The sequence below is a fragment of the Eucyclogobius newberryi genome, unplaced genomic scaffold, assembly GCF_026437365.1.
Source record: "Eucyclogobius newberryi isolate DKJ021-1_F unplaced genomic scaffold, fEucNew1.0.hap1 SCAF_12, whole genome shotgun sequence".
Classification (NCBI taxonomy): domain Eukaryota; kingdom Metazoa; phylum Chordata; class Actinopteri; order Gobiiformes; family Gobiidae; genus Eucyclogobius; species Eucyclogobius newberryi.
The window spans coordinates 18259561-18272513 of record NW_027315746.1 but is presented as its reverse complement, the minus strand read 5'-3'; the positions used below and the strand labels follow the sequence as shown (position 1 = coordinate 18272513).

Genomic DNA, 12953 nt, shown 5'->3' with positions numbered 1-12953 from the left:
ATAATAAGCCTCGCAAATAAATCCAGACTTTTAGGATGTGCTGGCTTTAGTGTTGTTTTGGGGACTCATTCTAATTTCTGGGTACAGATATTTGAATGGATCCGTGTTGCAGCGTTGTAAAAACACGCACGCCTTTCGATCATAATAGATCCATAATAGATCCATGCTTTTGACGCGCGTTTCCATTGGACGATCTGCGCAGACGCAAGTGACGCACGTGACGCACGCTGACGTCCTGCGGCAGGTTCAGTAAACCGAGCGTCACTAAAGAAGAGCTAAACACCAGCCAAGTTTCCAGCAAGTTTTACCAGTCATTTTGAGACATTTAAATCAACAAGAGAAACTGTATTTGAAGATGTAAAGCCATTTCTGAGCTCAGTGAGGATGAGTCCACCGACTGGAGACGGATGAAGATGACATTTCTGTTCTGGCGAGCCCTGTCTCTGTGTCTCTGTGTAGCTGCTTTATGTTTGTAAGTAGTGCTGGGTGCTTGATTATTATTCAAACATGAACATGAACAGCTACTGTTTATTACATGGATGTAGGAGTTTCCACGATGTCCATTTTTAGGATCAACGTTACATAACAAATGTGACTTTATGATTTCCCCGCGATAGCATGTTAGCAGCTAATGTTAGCCGTTAGGTGGCATCTGGCGCACTGACCTGTCAACATCACACGAGAACCACAAACTTTATGCACTTTATGGTTATTCTGATATTATGCCAAAAAACCAAGCTCTGTGTTAGTATACCTGTGCTGACAGTCAAACACAATCTCATTTTGTGAAAGATCTTTTCTACAACTCATCGATGTGTTATTACTGTTGTTATTAGTCATCATTTTTGTTGCACCCAATCACCACTGAACCGGTCTGTACAAACTATGATGCGTTATTATGTGAGCAAAACCTCACATTGCAGTTACATTTGGTGGATTTGTCTCTGTGTCGTTGTGCTGAGCCTTGTCATGCACAGCTTTGTCAGCTGCTGCGGACGGGATTAAGGCTGATCTGGGACAGTAGCAGCCTCTGTGGTCTCCAGAGATTTGTGACTGCTCTTGGTCCTTCCCTTCCACACAAATCGAATTCGATTTTTCAAATATGGAGTGTGTATGTAGTGGGATACTCCGACTCTGTAATTAGTCATGACTATTTGCTATCTGCTGGGTTACTCTGAATAACTTGAGCCATTAGAGCAGTCAGTACTTGATTGTTATGTTATGTTATGTAACATAACTGTAGCTTCTAATAATCAAACAGGTTTTTATCATGTGTACGAGGTGTGTCCCAGGCAAAGTACAGGGTGGGCCAATTTACAATATTTTACAACACTTCCTTGATTTAGGACAAACTATCTTCAAGATAGTTCAAGTCTTAACTAAACAATCTTTTGTGAAATTACTTTCCTTTATCAGGTGTCTTGTTGAGGCCCATGTTGGTGGTACAAAGCCTCAGGAAGAGGCCAGGAGGCCCGAGCCCCCACAGGACATGGGTTCGGAGAAAGGGTGCGACCAAGTGATTCATAATGAAAAGGTAGAACAACCTGACTGACGCATACGACCCGAGTTAGGCACTCATAGCTTTAAGATTATAGCCTACTGTATTGGTCAGAACTCATTTCTACAACTGTTTTAATTGTTGTTGTTGTTTTTAGCTTGAAGCTACACAATCATTTTCAAACAACGAGCACCTTAAAGTTGAGGTGGAGGACGAGACAAAAGATGAAGCCAAAGACAAAAGAGAACAACAGGTAGAACTAATTAATGGTATATAAATCTCTGCAATCTGATGTATTTTATATATACTACAAATATACTCCTAGTATATTCAGTATTACATACAGAACATACTTTTTTGGTCTGCTGTTCCATAGATACTGGATTCAGAAGTGCCTGCCATAGAAAGTTTTGTGAGCAAAGTATCACAAGATGAGCATGATCCAAACTTTGCCCATGAGCTGGACAGTCTCTCAACTCTTCAGTCTTCTGAGGAACAGCTTAGTTTGGCTGAGATTAAACATGAGTCTATGCAGCACATTCAAGAGGAAACCTTAGAAAGGCAAGTCATTTTCCGTAGCTCAGGTTATCTGCCTCAAATGTAACATGGCTTATATAACTTCAATTATTACCCTGTATGTATTTGTTTAGTGTGTCAGACCATGCCCCTGATGTACCTGAAGTACATCATTCTGACCATCCTCCTGCTGATTGTGAGGATGAGCCAAACCCCTTTGACGGCGACAGGTCAGTGTAAATGTCCTTTATGGTCGGCCAGCACATGATGATGACACTGACATAATGTATGATTGACAGCAGCCCCCCGGTGGTTCTGGAGAACACCTCTAACGCTCACACCACAGGCACAAAGTCCCTCCCTTACCCTTCTCCGAGCTCCTCAGCTGCTCCCAGCACACAGCACCTGGAGAACAACGTCTCCCACACGCTCCAAGTACAGAGCAATTTTTTGTCGTCTCCATCTGAATATAAAAGGAACTGTTCCATCTTTTATTGTAACTATTATCTTCACAGGACCAGGGCACATCTGGAACCACAGAGACAGACCCCAGTTTGGGCAGCAGAGACCCAGAAGATATTCCAACATTCGATGAGTGGAAAAGAAAAGTGATGATGGAGGTCGAAAAGGAAAAAAGTAAGTTTACAATTACATACAGACAACACTGTGCGACATATTCTGTACAGAATCTAACCAGTTTTTTTTTCTTCTCCAGCTGTGACTACACACACACCTACTGATGGAGCGGCTCATCCAGTGAAGAAAGTCCAGAAAAACTTTAACAACTATGCTTCTGTGGAGTGCGGAGCCAAAATCTTGGGTGCTAACCCTGAGGCAAAGGTAAGAGTTATAGAAATATACACACCAAATATACAAGCCACAAACAAATATTGAGTAACACTGTTGTTTTAAACAGAGCACTTCATCCATTTTGAAGGAGAACATGGATTTGTACATGCTAAATCCTTGTAGTAACAAAATATGGTAAATAAAATACTGTAAACTTGGCTGCATATTATGTGTTTTCCTGCATTGATTTGTTCTGTTCCCTCAGGTTTGTCATTGAGCTCTGTGAGCCCGTTCAGGTGAAGCAGTTGGATATTGCCAACTTTGAACTCTTTTCTTCTACTCCCAAAGACTTTCTTGTCTACATCAGTGACAGGTTTGTGTGACACCTGCGTCTTACAAAAGAATCTGAAACATTATATGCATGAAGAACAATACACTGTTATTTTACCTGTTGTGTGCTTGAACAGAATGTGTTTATGCTGTTACAGATATCCAACAAACAAGTGGCTGAAACTGGGAACTTTTCACGCCCGAGACGAACGAACTGTCCAGAGCTTCCCATTAGATGAACATCTTTATGCAAAATATGTCAAGGTAAATTTCTATTAATTAGTTTTCTCTCCTCACTCATTGCTCTGTTGTAGTTGCCTGTATTCATGCATTTGTCTTATTTCCACTTGTATTTTTCATGTGCAAAACTATATCACGTTTAAGTGTTTGCAGTCTCTTTTAGTACATCTGTAGAATGTCCCTTGCATGTTGTAATAGTTTTCTAAAAAGCCAAAATGAATGTACTGCATGTAATGTTTTGGTGCTTCTTTCTCTCGTAGGTAAACAGAACCATCTTTGAGTTGTGCTTGAATGCATGTGGGCTTTCCTTTAATTGTTTCTATTCTTCTTTCCCTTAATTCAGATGTTCACCAAGTACATAAAGGTTAGCCTGTTTTTATTTGTACACAGGTTTAGTGGTGTGAAGTATTTTTTTTATTTCATAATAATAAGAATGTGGTAACTGTTAGTCATTGCATAGCTAATTCGTACTTTAAATTTAAAGTAATCAAGTATATACTATATAAGCAAACACATTTTTCATATATGTAAAAACAAATTTTAAAAAATAGATAGCGATAAATAGATAAAAAAAAGTGACAAATCAGTCCACTTTAACTTAAGTCTTGTATCCACATTCATTCCCCTCACAACTAGAATTCTATGTTTACGTCTTCTGTCTTGTTACTTTCAGGTGGAGCTGGTCTCTCACTTTGGGTCTGAACATTTCTGCCCCCTCAGTCTCATACGGTATGTTATTATGAAAATATAAGGAGAAGATACTTTAGAGACCAATGTACAATGCTTACTATTTACGCTTCTCCTGTAGAACTTCAATTTAAATCTCTTGTAATGGTTTTAACAGATATGTGTTGTTATGTAATGGTGACATATTTGCTCTTGAGCAGACAGCTTCAATGAACCATGTGATATATGTATATAGGTTCTCAGCAGTGGCTTCATATCTGACATATTTAAATCTTAACTGGGTCACTAATGTAGAGCACGGTCATGGGAATAAAACAACATGCAACGACGAACCATAGAATTTAATTTTCTTAATTGTAGTTGTTCTTAGATAATAATGTTGGTATTTACAGTTGTCAATGAAACTCTGAATGCATGTTGCCCCCAAGTGTAGCTGGGTCTGTAAAACCTTGTGAGCCGAGGATCAGTGTAATATTCAGAGTGTCTGTGAGTCCAAAATAGAATTATATGAATTTACTTTTGTTGCCAGGGTGTTTGGCACCAGCATGGTGGAAGAGTATGAGGAGATCGCTGATCCCTCTGAAAGGCCAGAGGAGCAGGACGATGACCTGGGTAAGATCTACGATATTAAAGCTTCTCGCAGATGTTTCAAATAAACCTGTTTTTTAAATGTTGAGTTTAAAAAATCTAATGAAGTCAGAAAACATAATGTTGCTTTCCGCAGATTACCCTGCTGGCCATGCACTAGGCGAAGGAGACTCCAAAAATTTAATTGGATCTGCAAAGGGTAAGAACACATAAGGTCAGTGTTAATGGGCATTAGTATAACCTTTTGTGGGTCATAATAATATTAGTCAGGAGGTAATTCACCATTGGTGAATTACCTCCTGACTAACATGCACCTCAAAAAACACCATGTGTGTGTACTGTAGCTAATTTGTCCCATCTCTATCAGAAAAAAATGCTTAACATTGTATTGAATAAACTTGAATTCATATTTGTCTTGACAGATGCCATTTTGAACATGGTGAAAGACATTGCTGTTGTTCTGGGAGGAAGCGATGACATATCAGGTATTATCACTTTGCACTGTTTGGTTGTCTCTTTTTTTTTAACAATCAGCTCTACACATTGTACTTAAAATGTGTCCTACAGGCAACATAACATCCCAGGAACTTAATATGACTGAGCCACAATTACAACCTGAAACAACCACTGAAACAAAAGCAAACATCCAATCAGAGTAAGTAAGCCTTTCATGCCCAAATATTAAAAATAGCATGTTTGTACACTCTTCTATATGGTTTGCTCTTCTATATCTAGGCTAGAAGTGGATGACCAATCCAAAGCTGCAACAACTCCTGAGACTGCCGTAACTGATTCTAATAATGGTGCAGCTACAGAAGAACAAATTGTCATTCCTTTAGAAAAAGATGAGGATGAGCCTAGTATCAGCTCCACCATCATTTATCTGGGCGAGGAGAAAGTAGATGAACAGAGTCAGGATCCATGCGCTCTGTTGCCTTTATCGCCTGCCTGCTCCTGTGCTGCTTTCCTACACGAGTACTTGCTGCAGAAATGCTTACTGCACATGCCCCAAAATTGCACAAATTGCCAAACTGCGGAACAAATGCTAACGGACATGCCAAATTGGGTGATATACCAGCCTCCTTCTTCTTATCCACAACCTCAGCCGCCACAAAAGAATCCCCTCGACACATCTGAAAAAGAAGATTCCGTTTCTGATCATGAGAACGAAGCCAGCGTCACTGAAAAACCACAACAATCAAATATTGTATCCCAACCGGAACTTCACCCTGTAGAGCCGAGTCAGACCTCAGACCACCTTAAAACTACAGAGTCTTCTGTTACCAAAGCAACACCTGCTGCAGAAATGCCACAGTTGGTCCCTGAAGTACCAATCAAAATGCCAGAAGAGTCTGAGGTGCGAACTGAATCGACCCTTAGCAGCTCTCTCAATACTGTCAGTGCAACAATGGACGATACATCGCTGTCAAACGAGAAGACAAATCTTGATCTGTCTCAAGAAATTAAAAATAAAGATGCCAAAGACCCGGCACTGCTTGTTGACCTCAAATCACCTCTTTTAGAGCTGGACGAGAATAAGCTGCCAGAAATGGAGGCCATCCCTGACCCACAACCTTCTGAAGCGCTCGGCCTGGATTCAGGAATGGATGACTTGACAGAGGATTTAGCCGCAGGTATCTCTCGCCCGTCTGTGGCTGCTACGCCGTCCCTCTCGGATATTTACGCGGAGTCGCCCAATGGTACGGAGTTGAATGGCAGCCCAGTGCACGGCTCCAGTCAGAAGGAGTCCGTGTTCATGAGGCTGAACAATCGAATCAAAGCCCTGGAGATGAACATGTCACTAAGCGGACGCTACCTCGAGCAGCTCAGTCAGAGGTGAAAGTCTGAAAGCTGCAAATGGTCATGGCGGTGGTTCAACTGCAAATATGTGCTAATGGTGTGTTTGATTTTAGATACCGGAAGCAAATGGAGGAGATGCAAAAAGCTTTTAACAAAACTATAATCAAGCTCCAGAATACCTCCAGAGTAGCCGAGGAGCAGGTCAGTCAAAACCTGCATACAGTTGAAAGATTTGTTGTTGCTTTTCATCCTAAAGCTGCTTAGAAAATGTGTATAGTGTGACACGGGGCCCTTGATTCAATTGTAGTTTCAAAATTATTCTTACAACTTCAAGAAAGTAATTGAGGAGATGTTACCCACGGTGAATTACGGCCTCTTTGACTAACACCAGCACGTATTAAAATGTTAAAGGAATAATGGAGGATTTTTCGCAGAGTTGAAAACTCAGGCGACTGTTGGTCCCTTATTTCATAATGCACATGCGCACACTCACCAGACTCACCCCCTCCTGAAGTTTCCAAGAGGACTTGGAAACCTCCTGCGGAAGCATGCAACTGCCCCACTGCTACCCAGCTCGAACACAGTCTTTCTCTGTCGTCATTTTGTACTGTACACTGAAGGAACTCGCTAAATACACACCGGGATAACAACCACGCATGCACAGCCAGGGAAACGTGCTGTTATGCTGGGAACGAGGCTGCAGGTGTGCAGTAGTACGCAGGGAATGATTGAAGAACTATCCTCGGCTGTCCACGCCAATGAGACTCAGATTGCGCACCAAAAATCCTCTATTATTCCTTCAAGCGGTCCCTTTATTTTGGATTTTCCTGTATTCATCAACATTTCATTGGCCAGTAGTTACAATAGTGTAGAAGGAGATGCGCATGCTGGGTACAGAAGAGTTCTACAGCAGTTCAAGCTCTATTCAAGCTATTTTGCACCACAAGCCTTTCTAGAAATTAGCTATAACTGGTGTGCTTATGCTTATTTTCAGTAGTTACAATAATACATTGTGACAAATATATTGTTTTAATATTGAAACGACTCAAACTTTAACCCTGTTGTGCAAAGAAACTCCATATAAACCCCTCACTCTTGACATATCAAAAGTACAAATTATAATTATTTAGCTCTATAAATGTTGTTAATCACTCATTTATTGAATGATAGTAATTATCAGGACAGTTCTAAAGCTTTAAATTGTCCGTGTTTTTATGTAGGATCTCCGTCAAACTGAGTCCATTCAGCAGCTGCAGAGCCAGTTGGAAAATGTGACTCTGCTGGTTCTCAACCTGTCGGTCCAGGTCAGCCAACTGCAGAGTCAGGTCAGTGCTTAAGTTAAAATGTAACAATAATCAAATATCTCCCTCCACATGAGTCCATCGCATCACATGTTTCCGTTTTCAGGTGTCCGACCGAGAAAGCTACTTGCTGCTCTCTCTGCTCCTGTGTCTCTGTTTGGGCTTGCTGCTTTACATCAACCGTTGCCGAGTGTCCTCTACTTCCTGTCCGGAGCCTGATCCACCGATCTCAGAGAGCTACACCTACTGCTGTCCAGAACGGTAGGAAAGGCTTTCACTAATAAAAGGTGAAGGGGCATTATTTAATAGGCTAAAAGCTAAAAGACATTTTTTAAAAATAGTAAATGGTTATGGAAGCATGAATGAATTTTCCTCACCAAAGCAATTTGTAGAGTTAATTATTCATCAAGAACAAATGGAGTGAGAAGGAATAGCATCGAGTCCGATTGCGGAGAAGTTCTGAAAATAGCCTTGTGGCCTTTTCTCCATTGCGCATGCAGGCATATGTTAATGCCTTTCGGACAAACACAGCGCCTGCTGAGTGTACGACGACAGCCATTTTTGAAATCCTTTTGGGAATTTCATGAAAATTGCTTAATGATGGTGACTTCAAAGCACTGTAGTTATGGTGTATGTCGTAGCGATTCACAATACTACAATAAGCACTACATGAAGGGAGTAATCTTCATATCATTTGTGAAACCTCGATGCGATCTCGCTCGGTGCAGAAAGTGGGCTCGAGCTTGTGGACGGCCTGACTTTACACATGAAAATGTCAAAAAGGACACTTGTATATGCTCCAAAAACTTTGTTGGCGAAGCTGGACCTACTGACAAACACCCCGATCCAATACCAGCAACATACACACCAGATCAGGTGAGTTTTTCTGGTTAAGTCCGAAGGTTCACAAGTCCGATAGTCGCATTATCTAAAGTGCGCATGCTGCTGCTCACCGATGTGGATGATGGAGTCCGCGCTCACCTTGGTGTTGCACCGGAATATCCACTGCGCGGCAAACACCAGAATCAGCGTTTCCATCTCGGGTCAGAGCCAGAATGCACATCCAGGCCGGCGCCTTTCACCGCCGGTAGAATCCCAAAGTCGCGGACAAAAAGCAAAGTATTCCTGGGGTTAGCCCCGGGAAAGCGCGGCGGGAGGCGGGGAAAGCCCGCTGTGAGTCTGCTGCGCTGGAGAAGAGATCCAGCAGCCTTCGGACTTGTGAACCTAAGTATTTGACGCAGAGCAAGAATGTTTAAAAGTCAGACTGGGACTGAGTCTTGGACCACTCTCCAGAGAGAGCGCGTCGGAGGGAGCAGCGTTCTGCCCCGTGCAGGTGAGCGAACCACGGGCACACAGGCTGTCACGCACCGCTGCCTGCGCTGGAGAGCTCCGGATATATCACAAGTTTATCGTGATACGCGCACGCTGTAGAATTAATCAGTTTTATTTAGGCACGTAGACCTTTACAAATGCCATGTCATAATGTTAAAAATTCGGACTTGTGAACCTTCGAACCAGTATGCTTGATTCACAACAACTCGCTCACCACGAACAACTTTCTTACTCACCTTTTCACTAAATCAGACTTTCACCAGTAACAGGCAAGCCTCGACATTCAAGCCACCTCTTAAGCTGAACTACACTGTGGTCCGTAATCGTTTCATGTAGAAATTGCGCTCCAGGAACATCGTTTTCGCTGAGAGAAATTAAAGGCGTACATGTATGTCCGAAACATCCGGGTAACTGGCCGTGTGCCTGTCGCGCTAAAAATAGACCAAGCCGTGACGTCATTCGGACTATTACTCAGCCATGCCTCCTCTGAAGAAGGGCTTTCTTTAATATTTTCTTTGACCTATTATCATTTCCTTTATAGGCAGTTTTCCAGCGATGAGGCAGCACTCAAGAGAAGCGCTTCCTATCCTCTCATCCACTCTGACTCATTCCAGTTAGCCTCCACTATGGGTAATTTTCCATACTCCACTGCTTTCATTCATAAAATATCCGTTCAGTTATCTTTGTAGAAATGACAATGATGCTGCTGTTTTGTGTGTAGGTCCGGAAATTCTGCAACACGAAGAGACACAGTCACTATGCGCAGCCAATAAAAAGGTACTTTAAATAACATCGGTTAAAATGATAAACAAGTAGATATTTCTTGGACAAAAAGGATTTTTAGAGATGATCTGTAAAGAGCACACTCGGGGTCTACAGAGACCTAAAGTCAAATATGCTCCCCCTGATTTACATAATGCAGCTTTTGTGACTTTATTTTGTGTATTTTTGTTCTTTCAGAGAAAACGCAGGAAGGTGAAGTCACTGGAGAAAGTGGAGACTCTAAAGCCCTCTCTCAATGAGTCGATCCAGAACAAACGACCTGATAAAACGTGTAACGGAGGGTCCCTTCTGACTGAGCCCAATCCTCTCACACAAAGGTTACTTGAACCCCCTTTTAGAGACTCTCCTTCTGAGGGCAGCTCCGAGGGTTCGTCTCACTCAGACGACCCTTCCTTCTGTGGCATTACAGCGGCCTGTAACAGGATCTGTGATGGACTTCCTCCAAAAAGCCGCGCAGAGAGGCGGGCCCTGAGGCGCAGGCGTCCCAGACCCTGTGCAGTGGTGGACTACCTCAAAGCCCCCAGCAGATACAAGAGGAACTCTCTGCCTATTTACACCATTCATGACATTATGGACCAGCAGGAGCAGAGCTCCTATGCACTCAATATGCACCTGTCAGGTCCTGTCTGACTTTAAACTTGCACTCGCTGCTAAAACTGTACAATATTGTGTAGAACAGAAGCTCCAAGCTTGTTAACGCTCATGATTTGTTTATGTTCCCTGCCTGTTTGTAACAATGTTCAAGTTATAGATTCTTCCTATTTGTTTGGAAGTGCTATTCTAGATCTATCAAATAGAAATACTGTGTACAATTACACACTTTTCCACAAACCTTTTTGTAAGCCTTTAATTCTTATAGATTTGTGACAACACATCGCGTAACCTTTTTATTTATTTATTTCTTTTAATCAAAGATTGCCTATAAATTCCCTATTCCTCCAATTTTGGTAATTTACCTTATACTCCTTGTTCTATTGGTATTTGGTGCACACAATCCATTGTTTTACTCCTGTGCAAACCTTAGTCAAAGCACCTTAAAACAAGATTATTTTTGTTACATATTGCTACTGTTGGTGATGACCCTTATCTGGACAATCACTTTGTTTTTTAAATACTATAAAACTTTTACAGCGTCTATTGGCTTTTTTCTCCAGCAGAGGGCAGTGTAACCTTTGAAGTGCCCAGTAGGATTTATGTATTTGTGCTCCCTCACCATACTTTCTGTGGATGAGTCATTGCTCTGGATTGCAGTAAATAAGCTCAAAGGCTAATTCTCCCTCTGCTTTGTGCAAACCTTTTATCAAACATCTTCACCTCAAGTGACCATGAAACTGGTCCATTACATTTCCTCTGTATATTTCAAAAGCTTAATTCAAAGAATAATCTGGAACTTTCATTTGTGTTCAAGGCAACGGACTAAAAATACTTAAAAATCCTGAGTATAGAAATTTGACCTTTTTTGGTGAGTCATACTGGCAAAAATGTACCTGGATTATGTAAGATATCCAGTTCTGGCCTTTGAAAGAGCACCACTCAGGTGATGAAGGAGGAGAAGATGTCCGGAACGTGGAAAGAATGAATGTAAATTTGAGAAGTGTGCGGAACTGATAGAAAATGTTTGCACTGCCCGAGGAGAAAACTTGAGGGAAAAGTGTGTAAAGTCCGATATTTTAATAGATCCATGGTAAAGTCTCAAGTGAGGTCTGAAAACAAATGGTTTTAAGCTTCTGAAGCTGTGAAGAAAGTTAAGGAAGGTGGGGAAAATATTGAAGAAACAAAAGAGCGCAAAGATTCCATCTCTGGATTAAAAACAATTATTTTAAACCATTTTTGTCCTTCATTGTTATGGTCATAAATTGTGCTTGTAGACTTCAGGGAAGGTCAGAACTAATAGAAGTGACACTTGATGGGGGAAGAATTTCACCAGATACTAAGGGAGGGGAGTGCACATTAATGGGGTGAGCACTATAGTATAGTAGACTACAGTATATACCATATTTATTATATTATCGCCTGCGGCAGGTTCAGTCATGGATCTATTGGTTCAGTGACTGAGCATCTCTAAAGTAGAGCAGGTCATTTTGAGTCATTTAAATCAACAAGAGAAACTGTATTTGAAGATGTAAAGTGTTACGTTAGACATTTTAGACATTACTTTCTGACCATTTATTGTGCATACTCATTAACAAACATTCCCTGATCACCCAAGTAACACATATCTACTATTATGCTCAACACTCCCACTCAAAGGCATGTGTAGAGTTCTCTATAGTGGTAAATAAAAAACAAAAATATATAACCCCAAAATAAAACATTTGGCATACTGGCAAAGTTCTAAACACTTCAAAACAACTTATAACAACTTAACGTATATTAGCAATGTTCACATTACTCTCCAAATAAATATCCCTTAAAACTCTCAAACTTAGCTTTTGTCAAAGGCTTGGTGAGGACATCAGCTACCATGTTTGCAGTAGGGCAATATTCTATAGATAATTTACCTTCTGCGTGTGCGGACCGTACAAAATGGTACTTTATGTCTATATGTTTGCTTCTCTGTCTGCAAACTGGGTTCTTTGATAAAGCTATCACCCCCTGGTTGTCCTCATTCCTCATATATCTTGACTGGTGAATGCTGGTTACAACTATCTATTCCTCCAAGTAGTTGTATAAGATACATACTTTCTTGAGTAGTGGCTGCTAGCGCCATATACTCAGCTTTGCAAGTGGATAATGCCACCGTTTGCTGTTTCCTGCTCTTCCATGATATAACTGGATCATTCTCAGTTAAAGGTTGAATGGACGATTTTTTGGGCCCAAATCCGAGTCTTATTTCCTCGTGGCGTGGACAGCCGATTAGTCCTGCTACGTATCAATCATAAAACGCACCTACTGCTCACCTACTCGTCCCCTGAGAGCAGCACGGTTCGGTGTGTCTAAGCGCATTGATCTATCATAATATAGTTCCCTAAGTGTACGGGACAAAATGAAGACGGAGAAAGACTGTTCGAGCTGACTCAGAAGAAGACGGAAATCTACGGGAGACGAGAGATGCGATGCGCTCCGTTGCGCTGATAAACAAACGCACG

General features: G+C 41.5%; 1 protein-coding gene across 3 annotated transcripts; it reads left to right on the top strand.

Annotated features, from left to right (window-relative positions):
• Positions 1-234: 234 nt before the first annotated feature.
• On the top strand, positions 235-10695 carry LOC140356279 (SUN domain-containing ossification factor-like). Of its 3 annotated transcripts, none has more exons than XM_072441126.1 (24): positions 235-472; positions 1417-1534; positions 1656-1751; positions 1875-2059; positions 2149-2244; positions 2317-2449; positions 2530-2650; positions 2730-2854; positions 2931-2998; positions 3069-3176; positions 3292-3397; positions 3717-3737; positions 4047-4102; positions 4590-4672; positions 4785-4847; positions 5071-5133; positions 5216-5303; positions 5384-6484; positions 6562-6649; positions 7669-7773; positions 7856-8010; positions 9623-9711; positions 9803-9858; positions 10042-10695. In XM_072441126.1, the coding sequence occupies exons 1-24, from the start codon at positions 408-410 to the stop codon at positions 10492-10494; spliced, it is 3642 nt and encodes a 1213-aa protein (XP_072297227.1). In that variant the 5' UTR covers positions 235-407; the 3' UTR covers positions 10495-10695. The 3 variants fall into 3 exon arrangements, with proteins under 3 accessions (XP_072297227.1, XP_072297226.1, XP_072297228.1); XM_072441125.1 differs by having other exon boundaries at positions 2314-2449; XM_072441127.1 differs by lacking the exon at positions 3717-3737 and having other exon boundaries at positions 2314-2449.
• Positions 10696-12953: the final 2258 nt, after the last annotated feature.

Bases quoted from the DNA above. Each gene is read 5' to 3' on its own strand.
- LOC140356279 (XM_072441125.1), top strand. From the start codon at position 408: ATGAAGATGACATTTCTGTTCTGGCGAGCCCTGTCTCTGTGTCTCTGT. The intron at 1,535-1,655 runs GTAGAACAACCT...TGTTGTTTTTAG, and splicing joins AAGTGATTCATAATGAAAAG to CTTGAAGCTACACAATCATT. The intron at 8,011-9,622 runs GTAGGAAAGGCT...TTTCCTTTATAG, and splicing joins ACCTACTGCTGTCCAGAACG to GCAGTTTTCCAGCGATGAGG.